General features: G+C 42.0%; 1 protein-coding gene across 3 annotated transcripts in view; it reads left to right on the top strand.

The window, feature by feature from the left end:
• The window catches only part of RAD51B (RAD51 paralog B), a 363,878-nt gene that overhangs the window by 315,377 nt on the left and 34,338 nt on the right, over positions 1-14,163 (top strand). Inside the window, exon 11 of one of the 3 annotated variants that reach the window (XM_081937736.1) lies at positions 12,554-12,967. The exons of the other annotated variants lie outside the window; for them this stretch is intronic. Coding sequence (XP_081793862.1) covers positions 12,554-12,594 — 41 coding nt within the window. The 3' untranslated portion in view covers positions 12,595-12,967. Of the gene's footprint in view, positions 1-12,553; positions 12,968-14,163 lie in introns of those variants that run through there. 3 annotated transcript variants of the gene reach the window in all.

The following is a 14,163-nucleotide window of genomic DNA, read 5'->3' as shown; positions in this document are numbered from 1 at the left end:
AGCAGGGAAGTTCAGCTTTCTACACATATCTTCAGGATGTTAAATCAAGTTAAACCAAGTCTCATTTCCTTGTGGCAGCACTTTATCACTTGCACTTTGGTGAGGTCAGAGAGGTTTCCATCATTCCTCTACAGTTCAGTATAGTTCACGTATAACTCTGAAGCCAATTTCCCCTCTGCTGTGGCCAGAACAGCAGGTATCACTATCTGCAGTCTTAGTTGATGGAGGTAACTAATCTACAATGGTCACACACAACACACACACATGTTCTCCTACTCAGAGAAAGTAAGTCCTGAAACCATCAATCTTCTAGCTCCCACCAGCTGGGCTAGGTCTTGCTTACATGGCAGAGAAAAGGGAATACAAGTTCTGCCTTCTATTCCTGCCCAAGCCAAACCCCCAAATCTTGGTAGCCACCACACCAGCAAAAAGATCTTAAGCAAAGAGGGGTAATACTTATGCCCCTCATTTCCAGCAGAGCAGAAAGATGTTGGTTCTGAGATTCCCTTCTTCTGCCCAAAAGAGAGCACATAAGAAGATATTATAGAGAAATGCAGCCCATGAAAGCTTCCTTCCAGGAAATTGAAGTCAAAGTGTGAATTCACTAATCTGACATGCTGTTCTATGAATTCATAGTAAATTATGTATGCTGTATGTTCTTTTATGTTACAGTACCCCATTTTTGATTTGGCCTTCTGGTATTCTGCATACCTATCCTTGGCTGGGAGCAAAATGTATTTTTGAAAATGTTCTTAGTGTGATTTTTATTAAGTTAGTTTCTTTTGCAAGTTTTATTGAGCAATAAGCTTTTGGAAAAGCTAATAGAGGAATTTTAGCAATTAAGTTAGTAAAGGAATGATAACTGTTCTGCTCAAAGATGAACAAATTGAAGTTGATGCAATACACGGAATCATCCTAACAGTCTTGCCTGTATTGTTCACACAGCAATTAAATGAATCAAATCCATCTGGTACTCTAGCTTTAGAGACACCAAGCGGGGTGGGTTAAAGTCTGCAAAAGGGCAGGCACAGTGTCTCAATGCAAGCCACTTTTATTACGTGCATGTAACATTCATGCACATACAAAGTTGAGTTTGAAAAATCAGTTTAAAGAAAGTATTGACCCTTTCAAACTTTGCTCTTTGAAATGAGACCTGAGAATATCATGTACAGCCATAAACAAACAAATGGCTAATAGAACAAATCAATCCTGTGCTCTCACTGAAGGTACAAAGACTCAAATGATTGTATTTTGAACAGATTATGTTCTCTTGAGAGGTCTATAATACTAAGAAAGGTGAAAAAGAGGGAGAAGACAGGATGCAGAGTGGATGAACTCACTTACAGCCAAGTGGCACCGTTGGAAGACCTGGGGGGGCCAGATGAGGGATGGATCCTAACCAACACGATGAAATTTAATGTGAAGAGAAGCAAGGTTTTACCCTTAGGCAGGAAAAATCATAGGGACAAGTACAGATTAGGCGAAACCTAGCTCAAAAACAGTAATTGTGAGAAGAACCATGGAGTCCTAGTGGACAATCACTTAAATATAAGCCAGCAGTGTGCGGTGGCAGCCAAAAACAGCTAATACTAGAATCAGAATCACGTGAAATATTAATATTGCTAAATCAACGATATTTATAAACCCTTAGTAAGGCTACACCTGCAATACTGCATCCAGTTTTGGTCACCACATTACAAAAAAGATGTTGAGACTTTAGGGAAAAGTGCAAAGAGCAACTAAGATGATTAAAGGCGTGAAAACTAAAATATATGAAAAACAGTTGCAGGATTTGGGTTTGGCTAGTCTAAAGAAAAGAAGGACTAGGGGGACATGATACCAGTTTTCCAGTATTTGAGAGATTGCCACAAAGAGGAGAGGGCCAACTTATTTCTCAGCCTGTCAAGATATATGGACTTCAACTCTTAGAATTCCCCAAGCAATATGGTAGCATGGTAGAGAAGATACACCTTAAAGTCAGAGGTAGGTACTACTGCCAGTTCGCTCGTGTGTGCATCCCGCGCAAACTTTGCACGCATGCGCAATACAATTAAAATTGTCCTGCACATGTGCTAAACTGAAAAACAAGATGGCACCGCCTATGGCACCGCCTGGAGAACTGGTTCGGGGGTGTGGCAGGCCTGGGTCGCTGCCGGTTCCAGTGACCCAGGCCGTCAAACCATTACTGGTTTGGCCAAACTGGGCCGAACCGGTAGGGACCCACCACTGCTTAAAGTCTTCCTGTTCAAGCAGGAAGAATCTGCATTGAGAAACGTTGAAAAATGCATAAAATCCATAGATTAAGAACCTCTAAGCAAAACTCTAGGTAAACTTTAGCTAAACACATTAGTTCAGGTGATATGATTACATGTATTCAAGGAGAGTTGAGCAACCTCTGTCTCATGCCCTCAGTCCTCTTCAAGTAATGCGGTTTGTGACAGTTTCCTAGCTCCGGGCAGCTGTGCTGTTACATATGGAGGATCACCAATAAAGCATAACTTTATACAAGAAGGGTGGGTGGGTTTTGGATAGCATGATGCTAGTTTAACAAATGGCTATTTTGAGTGTACTGTGAGTCCAAGGTTTTCTTTCAGATGGTTGTGGGATTGCAACATGAAATCAAACTGAGCCTCCCTGCTGATAAGTTGATGCCAATAGAGGGAAGCTGCCATTGCACTATGCCCTGGTGTTCTCCTGCAGCTGTCCCCAAAGTGTTTGGCAAACGGGGGAATTCCTGTTTTCAAATAGCAAATATCACTCCAGAAGCAGGAGTGGTTCATAAAGTTCTGGAGAAGTCTGGCTAGTGGTCAAAAGAAATGTCTGCTTATCTACCGCTTGGCTTCTTATCATGGCAGAAAAATAGCATGATTGAGTAAGATGATATAAATACATAAATCTCATGGAAACAGAAGAAAAAATAAGAGGAGAGTGGATTCTTTGTGTTCTGTTTGCTTTTATTTTTACTTTTTGGACATACAACTGTGAAGGGAATAGATAACATAGTCCTAACTAGGCAGCAGATTAGCTCCGAATGACGGAGACATCTCTGTGTTTATTTATTGACCAGAAAGAGGAGATGGCCCTCTACAAGTATAAATAAGTAAACAAGCTTGGCTTTCTAATGTTCTGGTCACCTTAAATAGTAGGAGCTATCTGTTCTTGGGCCTTTCTTTATTTAAATGGTGTAATCAGAAGACCTGAGCAAGAAAAGAACAGTGGCCTAGAAGTATTTTAATAAATGTTTTATACCTGAATATTATCATTTCTGCAGATACCAGAATTTCAAATTCCTACTAGTTCAATATTCTTGCATACTTTTCAGATGAAAAAAATATCCATGATTATTGAAGGAATATACATACATACATACATACATACATACATACATACATACATACATACACACAAAAATGTTTACAGAAAAAAGTACCACGAACAGCTGGGGGAAAAGAAACTACATACCGTATTTTTCAGTCTATAAGACGCACCCCCCAACCCCAAAAAGTGGGTGGAATATCTGTGTGTCTTATAGAGCGAATGTTGCTGAAGCCCTGCCCACCTGCCAGCCCTCACCCTTCGGTCTCTGCTTCCCAGAAATTGCCTCCTTGCAGCAAACGGCAAACAGCCTGATCAGCTTCAGCACAGCCTGATATAGCATGAGCAGCTGATTGGTGGTTGGATCAGCCTCCTCGAATACTGCCTATCAGCTGTTCCAGGCTGTGGAGATCGCTGCCACCACCTATTGCCGTCTCTGCTCGCCCCATTTTCGGGATTCACATGCCCCATTTTCGGCCTGTTCCAAGTGGGGATAGGCGGCAGGGATCCCAAAAACAGGATGCATGGAGGCTGAAAATGGGACACACGGAAGCCAAAAATGGGATGTGCAGAGGCTGAAAAAGGGGCATGTGAAGACAGTGATAGATGGTAGCGGCGACAGATGGTGGCGATTCCCGCAGCCTGAAACAGCTGATCAGCAGTATTCCGGGAGGCCAATCCAACCGCCAATCAGCTGCTCATGCTAAATTAGGCTGTGCTGAAGCTGACCAGGCTGTTTGCCGTTTGCTGCAAGGTGGCAAATTGCTGGGAGGCAGAGGTAGATTTTTTTTCTTGTTTTTCTCCCCAAAAGCTAGGTGCGTCTTATAGTCCGAAAAATAGATATATTTTCTTCAATTCAGCAATGTATTAATTTTTAATGATTAATATGTGCCCAGTAATGACTGAAAGATGAAATAAGTTGCTCAAGGTCCTGATACCTTAAATGACCAGAGTCCATCTTCTAAAGCAGTCAGTACCCAGATAAGCAGGGTTAAACACCAGATAAACAGTCAAGCAGACAACAGTAATCAAGGAATTACCAAGAAGAAAACCCCCAACAATGCTGGCAGTGCAAGCTGCTGTCTATAAATAGGGAACAAACCTCAAACTCACTAGCACTGTTGAGCTTAACTATTGAATAATGAAAAGTCTGGGAACAAACAACCAAGGTCAGAGAATAACAAGGATTCCACAGTGATGCCTTACTGTCCTTAAACTTTGAAATCCCTATTTTATTATGCACATGGCCTCTGAGATTCCTCAAACCTCTCTATCAGTGATCTAGTGACATTTCACCATCAGTTATTTAAATTGTCACATTCTGTTTTTAGATTCTCAAAATACTGCATTTTTTACAAACCGTAAAAAATGTGTCCTTTTAGACAAATAAACCTCACAGTATGCAGTTATGCATATATTCATTGTACAGCTATTGTACGTGTAATACTGTGAATGTACTAAGTCACTCTGTTATAAGTTATTACCAAATGACCAGAAGCATTTTTATAATTGCACATCATCTCTATCAATACATCTGCTAATTCCATGTGGCATTATTTTCCCCCAGCAGCCTTATGGCAGCAAGTCATATAAATGCTTCCAACTCCTTAGGCTGATGTAATGGAAAAAGATCATCTTATTCATTTTCCTAGTGATTCTGAATTCTCATTTTTCTTTTTCTTTTTTTTTTTTTTAAACTTTAGATAAATTATTGCAAGTCACTGTGTACTATATATAGCACTTTCGTCTGTTTTCCATATGCTGAGAACTTGGCAAGCTTTCTTGCTACATTCCAGTCTAATCCAGGCTTCACTTTTTTATTCTTTTCCTGTCTCCTCGGCATACAAACTCTTGCATTCTGTGGAATGAAATAAAATCAACCCAACAGTTAATACAAGTTTGTTGCAATTTTGTTGTAATGCTATATTGCTGTCATAAAATGTTGAGCAAGCCCCATGTCCCCTCAGTAGCCATTTTGCAAGAATACTCACAAGTTCTTACAATAGCAAATAAGCCTCCAAAGAGTGTGAGTCTTCAAACATTGTGTTTGGTTAAGTTTGAAGATAGAAACATATTTATTGTAGCTTTCATTTGTTATCTAAGTCTTGTGAGATTAGTATAACCAACAAGAAGAAACATTTCAGTGATTTGTAGGTTCTAATGCCCAGCGCGAAAGACCAGGTCCAAACGTGAAGCTTCCATTAAATTGATTTATTGCTAAAAACCTATGCACAGAAATCTTCTCAGCTAACAGATGGCATCTGCTTAGAATTAGAAAAGAGTCAATGGCACTCAAAGGGGGCTTGAGCTTAGTTCTGTTGTGGCTATATCAGGATTCTAGGCTGATATCCCTTTTCACTCTACCCTGTTGAAGACTGTTGAATAATGTAGACCTCATCACAATAAACTGTATGAAATATAACAAAGTCATGAGTCACTGTTGTGTACCAGCTAAAGACTGCCAATGTACAACTGGATAAGTGTACTAATGTTACCACACTCAAACCCAAACCAGCAGATGGTCTTCTTCTTGTGCTGTCCCACTCACTCACGCAGATACATAACTGTGTTTTAGTTTATTCATATTTCCCAGCCAGCTTCTGATGGAGCCCATCAAGAAGGGCAAGACTTTCTCCTTCCAAGTAATCTGGCTGAACGTCTCTGCTTCTGCCTTTTTTCTGCCCTACATGTTCTTGGATCAGGTGCAGAAGGCAGTTCCTCTTCTCATCACTGACCTCATCACACCCAAGAAAATGTAGGGCAGCTGCATGCTTTCCCTACCTGGAGCCTCAGGATTGTTCTTCTGCAGCTGTGCTTTAGCTCATAGACAGCTGCTTAGAGCCATCAATCAACTCAGCTCTTGACATGCCATGAACTGGTTCATCCTCCCCCAAACTGACATCTAGAGAGGTTATCTGGGGAAGTGTCTGAGGGAGTCATCACACTTCTGTGGTTTAACTTTGGTAATAAACAGGATGAGGGAAAGAGCCAAGTCCAATAGGACTCCATATTGAAATAGCTACAGGTGTGATTCTTCCGCCATCCACCCTGATTAGATCTCTCTACTTAGGCAGGTGGTACTTATATAACACCTTCAATCTTTTCAGGTGATCCAGAAGGCCAACATAGTCAATGGCATCGAACACTGCTTAGAGGTCTAAAAGGATCAGGAAGGATACTCTCAGTGGTGCACTAGAGCCAGATTATATTGGCTTGCAGGAGTCAATAGTTAAATCTTCAGGAATTTTGTGAGTTGAGAAAAAAGGTTGAGTCACAACAGCCAGCACAATGATTGGCTGTTTGGTGGCTAGTAGCATGGTGTGGCAGTGGCAAAAGAATTGGTCAGTTGTTATTCATTTAACAGCATATCTGCAGGCTTGAACAAAGATTTTCCATAAAGATGACCAATACTATTGTCCAAGCAACCAAATAAACCTGCATCTGTAACCATTATTTCAATATAGTTACAAGGTAGGAAGGAAGCTATTTATTCTGTCTCTTCTGGATTTGACCCTGTACTTTCAAACTCTGGGATGAATTGCATTCTAGGGCAAATTGAAAGGGTTTTATTTTTCTCCCACCAGGCTAAAAGTGTCCTGCTATCATTTCAAGAGAGAGTTTCCTTCTGTCCTGTATATCATATATATGGTACATGAACCTATGTTATTACTAAAGTATTGACTTGCTTGGGTTAACGGCTACATTTTCCAAGGCAGAGAGCAGAGAAGTTGGGCTGAGAATGTTTACATATGGACCACATTAAAAGCTTTCAATGAGCAATTATTTAAGACATCCCCAATAGCAGGCCTCCCTGGACTTGTTAGAAATTACTTCAAAGTAACATACATAAAGTCTTCGTCTTAATTTGCATAATTTGTGAATTGCTATCTATAATGAAGGGGTTTTTTTATAAAAAAAATCAAGGTCAATTAGATACCAGCAGGACTTTATGTATTTGTTTGGAGTGATAAATGTGTTTCTTAGTATGCAAAGCCTCAGTGGAATTCCAGACCCAACTGAAGTCTGGTTTCCAAGATTTGTGGTTTTTCTAAAACAGCTCTGAGCAAGATAAAAAAAAAAAACCTCAGCATTCTCAGGGGACATCTATTTCTTGCTTTAGAGATTTAGAAAAACCTCCCGTTCATTGCTGGCACAATGCTCTCTTCCAGCTCCCAGCCCCTTTAAAATAGCTTATAAATAGCAGCAGTGATGATGGCATTGCTGCTCACCTCTTTAAACTCTTCTAATAGTTCTCATCCCATATGTTTCCAAACGCAAGAGATGTCTCCTCTAAAGCAAGGGGCACTGAGGGCATATTGCATAACCCTCACAGAACCCGGCTTTGTGTGGGATGCTTTGATGGGGAGGATGAAGATCACTTCCAGGCTAGAACAAGGAAATCTATTGTTTGCCTCTCTTTGAGTTGATTTTTTTTTGTTTTCTCTCATTTGTTACGGCATGACCAGATCACAGCTGGCCTAAGGATATACTTTCCAATATGCTTAAAATTTGGAAGAGTCCCAGGTTTCAGAAACACATGGCAAGGAAGAAAGTGCGGGGGAGGGCTATTTCTGTAAAATGAAGGGGAAAGTTGATTTCTGGTTTTCTTTGGGTGAAGATTCACTTTCGTGATTACTGATCAGGATTAAATACTTGGTAATTGCGGAGGGAATGAGAAATCCTACCTTATCCAAAGGGATACACAGAAGAAAGGAAGGAAATACCGGTACTCGTTTCTGCATTAGGGGTCCTCAGCACGTTACTGGCATTATGTTAAGTGGTGGGATTCAAATTTTTTTACTACCAGTTCTGTGGGCGTGGTATGGCGGGCATGGCATGGCTTGGTGGGTGTGGCAGGGGAAGGATACTGTAAACTCTCCATTTCCTCCCCACTCCAGGGGAAGGCTACTGCAAAATCCCCATTTCTTCCCGATCAGCTGGGACTCGGGAGGCAGAGAATAGATGGGAGCAGGGCCAGTCAGAGATGCTATTTACCGGTTCTCTGAACTACCCAAAATTTCTACTACCAGTTCTCCAGAACTGGTCAGAACCTGCTGAATACCACCTCTGATTATGTTGCATTTTGCTCTCTGATTTTTCATAGATGTTTGCAAGCATGTAAAAGCAGAAGCATGCTCCACGTAGAGATTGTACTTTCTGCATCTTTATAGGTTTTCTCAATGCGGACAGAGTAGGTAGCTAATACAAGGCTTTCTCAATCATCTTTCTGAGAAGTGAAACATTTGGGACCAACATGTGATTGTACAGATCCTAAGGAAAGATTTCTTCAAAAAGTCCTGCTTACTGCCTCATTTAGGAGGGCATTGGTTGCCTTTGTTAATTATCCATGAGTCCAATCCTGGCAGATTTAATCAGGCAGAAGGGGCAAGGATCGATTAGCATAATCATTCTCCTCTTTCTGCTTCAAACTGAAAGAGAACAAAGTAAGGTAGGTGGTTTCCATCCATTTTAAATACATACTGCACGTTTGGCCTTTTGGCAAAAAACAACAACTGAGATATTGGTGCAAGGAGGAAATTGCTTGACTGTCGTAGACATCAGGAGCATGCCAACAGTTGCAATGTAGAATTGTTGTATCTGGATAGGGGAGGGAGAAGCCATGGTTTTCCTGAGTCTAGAGCAGTGTTTCTCAAACTTGGCGACTTTAAGTCCTGTGGACTTCAACTCCCAGAATCCCCCAGCCAGCATAGCTGGCTGGGGAATTCTGGGAGTTGAAGTCCACAGGACTTAAAGTCGCCAAGTTTGAGAAACACTGGTCTAGAGGATGAGAGTAAGAGTGAGGAATGTTGGACCACATAGTTTACATAAACAGGGAAAATTAAGTTCTGCTAGGTTTTTGGAATTGGGATGGCGAAACTGACTGGAAGAATTAAAACTTTGTTGACTATGAAGTCTTCCAGATTACACTGGTATTTCTGTCCAAATGAGGGAAGTTGGAATGGAGCAAATAAAAGGCAGACACTCCATGCCTACAGAGATCCAGCACTACAGATAACAAAACTTTGCAGCTATATTACAGTTCAAATCTATTGTCTCAAAGGGCAGGACCAGAATAATTGGATTAAAATTATGAGGAAACAAGTTCTGGCTAAATATCAGGAGTGAATGTCCCATACCAGCCAGTGAATCGGCCTTCATGTTCCTGGTTGCTACACTAGGTGACAAATTCTTTGTTAAGATCTGAGTGATTGTCTGTTTGAGATGCTGCAGCCTGCAGTGCAGTATTTTTCAAACGTGGCAACTTTTAAAATGTGTAGACTTCAGCTCCCAGAATTCCTCATCCAGTATAGAAAGCAGTACAAATGCTTAGAGTCTGAAGGCAGAGACAATAACATGGAGGCAAAAACAATGACAAAAAATATGCCCATATTCTGTCTGTAAACACACACACACACACACACACACAGACACTAAAATAATAAATAAAACATTAGCTGCTCAATACTCTTTAGGCATGAAAAGCCTATTTCACAAGAAAGTTTTCCAGTTCCTTCCTGTATGTGAAGAATAAGGAGGTCAAGCTCTAAAATGCAGGGGAAACCAGAGACAAAAATCTTCCGTTTGGTTTTCTCCCCACTGAGTTATTTTTAGAATCACTCCCCACATGTGGGAGACTTGTTTGTTTGTTTACCTTTGGTTTTGTTGTGTCAATCAGGGTTGAGGATGATTGCCATTGGTTGAAATTAAAGGAGGGTTCTGGCGGGAAAATGTTGTATTCTAATTGGTTGCCAGTTTGACAGCCGATGTATAAATAGCAGTCAAACCGGCAGGTTCTGTTCTGTACTCTTAGTTGTGTTGATTAAAAGCAGTTCGTGTTTCAGTGATCACTCACCTCATCATTTGTCCTTCCACAGGGAATATTTAAAACTGGCAACGAGGATGGGATCTTAAATCCCCTCAGCCACCCGAGCTAGTGCTTTAATTCTAATCCTCATAATGGCAGCCATTCCGAGTTTCGCGCCTTTCAACGCAGAAAAAGAATCCTAGGAAGCATTCATTGAGAGATTTGATCCTTCATTCTAGCCAACGATCTTACTGAGGCGACAACTGAAAGGAAGAAGAGATTCTTCTTTAGTGCCTGCGGCCCGGAAATGTTTGGCACAACCAAAGCGTTGTCTGCTCCGGCGTCCGTGAATACATTACCTTGGGAAGTGCTCCTGAGTAAATTAAAAAATCACTACGCTCTCACCCCGTCTAAGATTGCGAGAAGACATGCTTTTAGGCAGTGCCTTCAAAGAGAGGGTGAATCGATAATTCAATATGTGGCCTCGCTGTGTAGAGAAGCGATAAATTGCCAGTTCCCTGAACTAGATGATGCGTTGGAGCAACTTGTGTGTGGCATTAGGGACTTGAAATTGCAATGGAGGCTATTAGCTAAATCAGAACTCACCCTCCAAATTGTGATTGATGAGGCCTGGACCAGTGAGATGGCCGAAAACTCCACCTAAATACAGCGCTATCTCTTGGCTGCCCCCACAGGGCTCAAATCAATGGCTGTCAACCAACAAGAAATTCTTGAGGAGGAATTATTTAATGAGGGTGAAGCGGTTACCCATCTGAGGACTAGGGCAACTGGAAGTGGATGGCCCGCCAAATCACCTCAGAAGGGTTGCCTCAGTTGTGGGGGCAACCACAATCGATCGAATTGCCATTTCAAAACAGCCACATACTGCCGATGCGGAAAAACAGGGCATTTGGCAAACGTGTGCCGAGCTCTTCTACCTAACCCCCGTCAATCTAATGATGCTTATTCAGAAAGAAAGACTGCCGGGCAATCTGGGCGGCCTAAAGCTTACTGCGCTGCTGTGGACGACGAGCCATCCCAAGAAGTTTGGGACGTGCACTCTGCGGTAGAGTGCTCCCAAAAATCAAACAAATTTTCTTACAGTACAGATTGAACGATCACCTTGCAAAATAGAAATCAACACCGGTTCCACTAAAACCATTGTGTCCTGGTCAACCCTTAAACAACTGATGCCTGCTGTTATGAAGGACTCGTTAACGCATTGCAGCTGCCGTCTCTGCGATTACCAAGGAAAGGCAATTCCAGTGCTTGGAACAATGTCGGTATTGGTGGAGGACCAGGAATTCAAGGGCCACCTACCACTTATCGTCATCACCAATCCGCTGGCTAGCCTTTTGGACATTTACTGGTTTGAACTGTTAGGTCTAGCTATTGCCGGGATACATGCTGCGACTATGTCTGATGATTTTGACAATTTGTATGAAGAGTTTGCTGATGTGTTCGAGGGGACATTGGGTAACTATAAGGGCACCCCTATTACATTAAATTTAGACCCCACGGTTACACCTATTCGGTTAAAAGCCAAATGGGTGCCTTTTGCTATTAGGACTAAAGTGGAAGCAGAACTGAATAAATTAATAAGCCAAGGTATCCTGGAACCCATTGATCATTCACAGTGGGAGACCCCTATAGTCACCCCTGTGAAGGCCGACGGGTCCATAAGGATCTGCGCTGATTACTGTTGCATTTTGAATAAAGCATTGCAGACCAATCAGTACCCTGTTCCAGTAGGGCAACATTTATTGCATTCATTGGGACAGGGACGGATTTTCGCTAAACTAGACATGGCCCAGGCTTATCAACAGCTAACTGTTGATGAGTCTACTGCCAGGGCTCAAACTATTGTCACCCATAAGGGGGCCTTCAAATGTCACAGACTCCAGTTCGGAGTCTGCGTGGCTCCTGGGTTATTTCAGGGACTAATGGAACGTCTTCTGCAGGGGCTGGAAGGTGTAGTCCCGTATTTTGATGACATACTGCTGGCCGCCAAGGACACAGCAGGTCTTGTCGTCAATATGCAGGCCGTCTTAACATGTTTTAGGGAAGCCGGCCTTCGACTGAAGAAGAGTAAGTGCCTATTGGGAATTCCATCAGTAGAATTTTTAGGATTTTTGATCGATGCTAAAGGAATACATCCCACGCCTTCCAAAGTAGAGGCTATTCATAAGGCTCCTACCCCTACCTCTAAACAGGAACTACAGGCATTTTTAAGATTACTTAACTTTCATGCGGTACTCCTGCCGCATAAAGCCTCTGTAGCGGAGCCTCTTCACAGGCTTCTGGGCAAATCGATGGTGTGGCATTGGGGAAATAAAGAGGCCAAAGCATTTGCCTCTTCGCGCGAAATTTTGCAGGCACTCCAAAATGGGTGCCAGGAGAGATAATTGAAGTAACAGGACCCTGCTCTTACAGGGTCCTACTCACTGATGGTCAGTTGTGGGGATGACATATAGATCAACTGCGTAGCTGAAATGCACCGATTGGCCCTAGGGCCTCCAACCCTAGAGACAGTGACGATTCACAGGCCCCAGAGGCCCCAACCGACACGGAACACAGACAACTCTTGGAAACATCAAGTGTCGCCTGCCAGCCGGCCGCCTCACCAACCCTCACAAGCCCGCCGTTACCGCCCAACGACATCTCGACGGCCAACTCACCTGGGGAACATCGTTTCCAGGCAGAGGTAGAGTCTCCAAGAAGTCCTACTTGAAGCCCGGAAAGCTACTCCAACACTTACTACACAGACGCCGGGCCAACCCCTTCAGCGCTCTGAAAGAAGCCGGCGATGGCCGGTCTATCTCTCAGATTACGCGTACGCAGTCTGGGGGGAAGGTGGTGTTGTGTCTTCAGTGTCAATCATGGTTGAGGATTGGTTGAAATTAAAGGAGGGTTCTGGTGGGAAAAGATCGTGTTCTAATTGGTTGCCGGTTTGACAAACGATGTATAAATAGCTGTCAAACTGGTAGGTTCTGTTCTGTACTCCTAGTTGTGTTGATTAAAAGCAGTTCATGTTTCAGTGATCACTCACTTCAGTCATTTGTCCCTCCACAGGGAATATTTAAAAGGTTTCCCCCCCTTTTGTTTTGTCTTATTGTGTTTTTTTTCTTTGCTGTATCTTCCTTATTGTTTTTAAAGATCAAAACATTTAATAAAAATTACTTATTAAAAGGTTTCCCCCCCAAATTTGCTGATACAGCTCTTTTATACAGAGATGCTACCATTTTGGTTATCCAATTAACCTTACTGCTAGAAATATAAAGCATAATAAAACAGCTAAAAAGCTTTTTGTCATAGCCTCTGTTCCCCTAAAATGAATTGAAGTTATAATATATTTGACTCGAATATGTCATATAGGCTTAATTTCAGTGTGACTCTGAACCTAGTCTTGATAAGAGCCCTTAAGAGATTTGGGGACAAATCTTGAATACTGCAAGCAAGATCCATGAATTGTGTTCTAATCTACACAACATTAAATACACTTGAAGTTCAGACAGGAAAGTTCCAAAAGGAGACCCGGATCCGTATTAGCTCTTTGAAAAGTATCATGTCTTTAACATAAGGAAGGTCAGAAGACTGTTTCAGTTTTCCAAGATCCATAAACTTGATTAGTATGTTTATATCTCTGGAAACAGTGGCCTTGTTTATGTCAAAAAGTCCAAGGTTATCCTGATTTTACTATTTTTAATTTAGTTCAGAATAAGCAGAGCGGGAGGACTTAATTACAAACAGGCTGAACTTTATGTAGGAAACATGTATGCCCCTTAGGGGCACCTAGAAAGTGAAGGCCTGAAATTAAAACCATACCCCGCTCCCCCTCAAGTTTGTATGCCTCAAATAATGGGTTGCTGTTTGTTGTGCATTGTGTCCTCGGGGAGCTTTCTCCTGACTGCAATACTGGCCTTGTTAGGTTTAGGGTAGTCGCCATATGTTAAGCATTTAAAACAAAGCCTGTTCTAGGACCTTTTAAAGTATCTGTATTTTTAAAGTCCACAAAGAAATTGCAATCTGAAGAATAAACATTC

Source organism: Natrix helvetica, assembly GCF_964273705.1.
Source record: "Natrix helvetica genome assembly, chromosome: 1".
Classification (NCBI taxonomy): Eukaryota; Metazoa; Chordata; class Lepidosauria; order Squamata; family Natricidae; genus Natrix; species Natrix helvetica.
Note: the sequence above shows the minus strand (reverse complement) of the source record. Positions and strands in the feature narration are given on the sequence as shown.